This window comes from Sprattus sprattus (genome assembly GCF_963457725.1).
Source record: "Sprattus sprattus genome assembly, chromosome: 1".
NCBI lineage: Eukaryota > Metazoa > Chordata > Actinopteri > Clupeiformes > Clupeidae > Sprattus > Sprattus sprattus.
The window spans coordinates 78,569,100-78,574,099 of NC_137920.1; the positions used below are offsets into that span (position 1 = coordinate 78,569,100).

The 5,000-nt window shown below is 45.5% G+C and overlaps 2 protein-coding genes across 2 annotated transcripts in view; both read right to left on the reverse strand.

Moving 5' to 3' along the window:
• The window catches only part of LOC308371938 (cation channel sperm-associated protein 3-like), a gene marked incomplete at both ends in the record, with an annotated part of 9,712 nt that extends 6,168 nt beyond the window's left edge, over positions 1-3,544 (reverse strand). The window contains 5 exons of the mRNA XM_080846988.1: positions 1,371-1,511; positions 1,828-2,010; positions 2,707-2,949; positions 3,046-3,199; positions 3,387-3,544. Coding sequence (XP_080703114.1) covers positions 1,371-1,511; positions 1,828-2,010; positions 2,707-2,949; positions 3,046-3,199; positions 3,387-3,544 — 879 coding nt within the window. The remainder of the gene's footprint in view (positions 1-1,370; positions 1,512-1,827; positions 2,011-2,706; positions 2,950-3,045; positions 3,200-3,386) is intronic.
• Positions 3,545-3,955: 411 nt separating this feature from the next.
• Positions 3,956-5,000, reverse strand: part of LOC308379557 (pterin-4-alpha-carbinolamine dehydratase 2) — a 15,009-nt gene continuing 13,964 nt past the window's right edge. The window contains exon 4 of the mRNA XM_080856746.1: positions 3,956-4,140. Within this exon, the coding sequence (XP_080712872.1) occupies positions 4,045-4,140 (96 nt within the window). The 3' untranslated portion in view covers positions 3,956-4,044. The remainder of the gene's footprint in view (positions 4,141-5,000) is intronic.

A 5,000-nucleotide genomic window follows, 5' to 3' on the forward strand; every position in this document is an offset into this window, starting at 1 on the left:
TTCCTCCTTACTCTCTCTCTCTTTCCCTCCCTGTCCCCCTCTCTCTCCCTCCCCCCCCTCTCTCTCCCTCCCTCCCTCTCTCCCTCTCTCAGAGCTCTGGCGCATGAGAGGCCTCCCAGAGGTGCAGTAGATGCAGCTCCTCTGCTGTCTGAGTCCTGACATTTATGTTTCAAAGACTTATTCTTTTTCCATCCTAGCATAGCACAGTGCATGAGCACCGCCCTAACCCCCACACACTCACACACAATCACACACACACTCTCCACCTCTCCAGCTCTTCTACACTCTCAAACATCCCCCTCTTTCTCTCTCTCTCTTACCCTCCTGCCCTCTCTTTCTCTCTCTCTTTCTTCCGGTCTACTGCAATCTTTCTCACTTCACCATTTCACGAGCCGCTGCTCTATTCTTTCACCTGTGTTCACTTCATTATTTAAAGCCTAGGCCACACACACACACACTAACCTCTGGCATATCTGCACTGGAAAACACACACACACATTTTAGACTGACATTAAGATTTCCATACAGAAACACACACAGAGGTTAAACCTGGTCATGGGCCTAGCCCTACAGAATGGCACACACATTAAACAGAGAGGAAAGAGAAAGAGGGATAGAGAGAGAAAGAGAGAGAGAGAGAGAGGGCAGAGAGAGCAAAGATAAATAAAAAGAAAGAGAGAGCAAAGAGAGAGTGAGTGAGAGAAAGAGAGCAGAGAGAGCGAGTGAGAGGGAGTGAGTAAGAGAGAGAGAGAGCAGAGAGAGAGAGAGAGAGCAGAGAGAGAGCAGAGAGAGAGAGAGAGAGCAGAGAGAGAGCAGAGAGAGAGAGAGAGAGCAGAGAGAGAGAGCTAAGAGAGAGTGAGTGAGAGAGAGAGAGCAGAGAGAGAGAGAGAGCAGAGAGAGACAGAGAGAGACAGAGAGAGAGCAGAGAGAGCAGAGAGAGAGAGCTAAGAGAGAGAGAGTGAGAGAGAGAGAGCAGAGAGAGAGCAGAGAGAGAGAGAGAGAGCAGAGAGAGAGAGCTAAGAGAGAGTGAGTGAGAGAGAGAGAGCAGAGAGAGAGCAGAGAGAGCAGAGAGAGCAGAGAGAGCAGAGAGAGCAGAGAGAGAGAGCTAAGAGAGAGTGAGTGAGAGAGAGAGTGAGTGAGAGAGAGAGAGCAGAGAGAGAGTGAGTGAGAGAGAGGGAGCAGAGAGAGCGAGTGAGAGGGAGTGAGTAAGAGAGAGAGAGCAGAGAGAGAGAGAGAGAGGGAGTGAGTAAGAGAGAGTGAGTGAGAGAGAGAGCAGAGAGAGAGAGCAGAGAGAGAGCAAAAAGAGAGCAGAGAGAAACAGAGGGAGTAACTATGAAAAGGAGAGGAGTGCTAGGAGGAGCTAGTCTTACGTGAATCTCCATGATGACGACCCCACCAAACATGTTAAAGAGGATGAAGTATGCAAGCAGAATGAAGACGATGGTGAAGGGCCGACTGAATGTCAGGCCCAGGTCATCCAGATTGGCCTGCAGGTCTGTCCAGCCATCCACCTGCACACACACACACACACACACACACACACACACACAGCATACACACATATGCTGAGACATATTACATATACACTACACACACACCCACACACGAATGCTGACACATATAACATACATACACACACACACACACACACACACACACACACACACACACACACACACACACACACACACACACACACACACACACACACACACCACGGCATACACACAACCACACAGAACACACACATATGCTGAGATATATAACATACATGTGTGGTGTGTGTGTGTGTGCGTGTGTGTCAGTGTGTGTGGTGTGAACATGCACCGTCACTAGAGAGAAGAGCGTGAAGAAGGCGGAGCCAATGTCGCCCCAGTTCTCTGGGTCCCCAGTGGCGGGTTCCCCGAAGTACTCGTGTCCGATGACGGCGAAGACGAACATCAGCAGGATCATCAGGATGATCACGTGCGTCAGACTCTTCATGGTCTTAAAGAGCGCAGATATCAGGGCCTGTATACACACACACACACACACACACACACACACACACACACACACACACACACACACACACAAAGGAACACAGAGGGAGGATATTTAGAGACAGTTACACTAAACATCATCAATCAATCAATCAATCAATCAATTTATTAATTAATGAATCTCCTTACCATCAATAGGAACCGCAGCAATGATTAACATTGACAACTTAAGCGGTGGTTTGTAAATTGTACAGTGTCTATTTCTCGGTAACTTTCTTAAAATCGAAGCAAAAAAAAGTTAAACTAAAAACTTCTAGGTTCAAATACGATGGTCTACGGCGTTTGGTCGGTTAAACTAAGATAGAAGGTTACTAGGGAAGGTACGCGACTACCTACTCTCCTCGTCCTGATAGGTCAGCTGTCAAAAAGGCGCTTGACGTCACCCGGCGCCTTTCTGAAAAGTTGAGAAAATTGAACTCAAAAAGGCGTCGGAGGTTGCGCTTTTTTAGAAGTTTATAAAAGGCGGCGCCTTTCTGAAAAGGCGTCCGCCTTTTTGCTTTTTCCCATAGAGTTGCATGTAAAAAAGGCGCAGAAGGCGGCGCTTTTTTCTAAAAAAAGAAGTCTAGTGTGAACGCGGCCTTAATCACATTTTGGATATAGGCTACTATCGCTGGGAGATTCTTGAAGTGGGACCAATTTCTGGTAAACAGCTTCTAGAGCTTACCTGCAGGCCCCGGATGAAAGACACGGTTTTCAGCACGCGGAGAGAGCGACACGCGCGGAAGATGCTGATGGTGGCCAGAGAGCTCGAGACCCCTCCCTCCGGTGCAAACATGGGAATGTACGACATGAGGAGAATAATGGCGTCAAAGACGTTATAACCGCTCTTCCAGTACTTCAAAGGCTCCACATAAACCTTCATCACGAACTCCATGGTGTAAATCGCCATGAAGATTTCGTCGGCCATCTGAGTAATGTTGAAATGAGGTTAGAATCACAAAATAACTTTTAGCATTCTTTAAAACTGAATAATAGGCCACTACCCGAACAGAAGAACTCCTACTTCAAAAAAATAGAAGTTTCTGTATTTAAGGTCGTAGTCGGTCTCCAGGGCCATAAACAGCGCGTTCAGTACGATGGTAAACATGATGATGTTATCAAACCATGGGTTTCCCGTCACGTTCTCAATGTAGGCATACATTTTCACATCCCTCCTCCTGTGAAATGACATAGTATTAACTAATATTTACTCATTTAATCGAATTGAATTTCAATTTCAAACGGAGGGCTTCTCAGTCAGAAGTGGTTTATCACACAAAAAAACTAGTCTTTAATGCTACAAATAATAATAGCAACCTCTGTTATTGTAATTATAATATCTACAATGACAATTATAGAACATACACTTTGGAGGATACAGAGGAGAATCCTCTTCTGCCGACAGCATCCCAATCGGAAAAGCGCCGGAGCGCAATCTGACTGGCTCCCTCCTTGATGATAAACTTGACATGGCCCTTTTCGGTGTCTAAGTCCGACGGTAGGTTCGGAACTCTTAAGGCCATGGCTGACTAAGCTGTTTCCGACAAGAGCAAAGTTCAGGTGAAAATACGGCGCATTATCGTGTGACCTAACGTCTCTGGCTCATTTAATTAAATGCCTTCAGTTGTCGTGCAGCTAGCGATGTAGACGGTCGAACGCACGCATAATTGTTACGCAGTGGGAATTCGAAATGGGTTGCCTTGACTCCGCTTTAAGCTGCTACTTGACTTGCATTCATTGTCGAACGTCACTAAGCGATTGTCATAGACTAGTCTACAAATAGGTTCATATTTGAATGACAACATTAACATTTTATTGAAACTAAAGAAACACACAGTGCCACAAATACAATTTCCATTGTTTTTAATGAATCAAATACATCAGAAATATTTCTAAGTAATAAAAGATTCAGTCAAATGAAGCCAGCTCTCAGGAATGTCCACATCATGGCACCAAGCAACTCCACATAGATAAACATAATAAAACACACACATACACACACCCACACACACACACACATACACTACATGGTTAGGGCCACTTTATCGATGAACTTGGCGAGTTTGATGTCTCTCCTGGAGAGGGCTCCACAGTCATGTGTAGTTAATGTGATCTGGACCTGCATGGAAGGCACAAATCCAGTCAATAGAAGCAGAATCTCCCTATCTACACCAGTTACACACCTCACATCCTGCTCATATGCAGTGGCGGACCTACCATTAAGGCGAACTAGGCAACTGCCTTAGGCCCTCACCCAGCAGAAAGCCCACGATAAATTGCCCACCCAGGCACTGATGGGACGGCCTAAGTCCATAACCAACCGGCCCTCCCGCAGATATCGTCGGTTGCGACAGTTTTCCTTGCTTAAGCGTATACATTATATACCTGTCATGATAACCAACGGGATTCACTGTCTGCTATTTATACTACTCCTAGTGACCTGTATTCACACTCATGGTTACTATTGTCTTACTATTTTCTAATCTCCTCCGTCAGTCTTACTATGTTTATTTGTTATTAAATGTTAATCACTCTAGCCTAATACTTGCATGTCTCGCTCGTAGACACCTTTAACACCCCTACACACACACACACACACACACACACACACACATAATCACACACCCAGCATGCAACACTACCATTACCACTGATGTTTACACCCCATCGTATGTTCTGTTCTGTTCATTTCTACAACAAAGTTCAAACCAGTGGCGGCGGACCTTAAGGGCGATTGTGGCGACGAACTGCTTTCAGGAAAAGGAGATTTTTTTCTCTGTCGGCGTACTAATTAAGATAAATTGACAACAAAACAATTAGGACTTCCTACACCAAATGTATCGATTCAACAGGTTTCTATAAAGGGTGGAACCCTACATCCAAGAATTGGAACGAAAGAAAATCATGGCTAGCACGCTGTGAAGTGGCTAACGCGGTCTGTATTTCTTTATTTGTAGGCTACCGCTGTCACTTTTCATA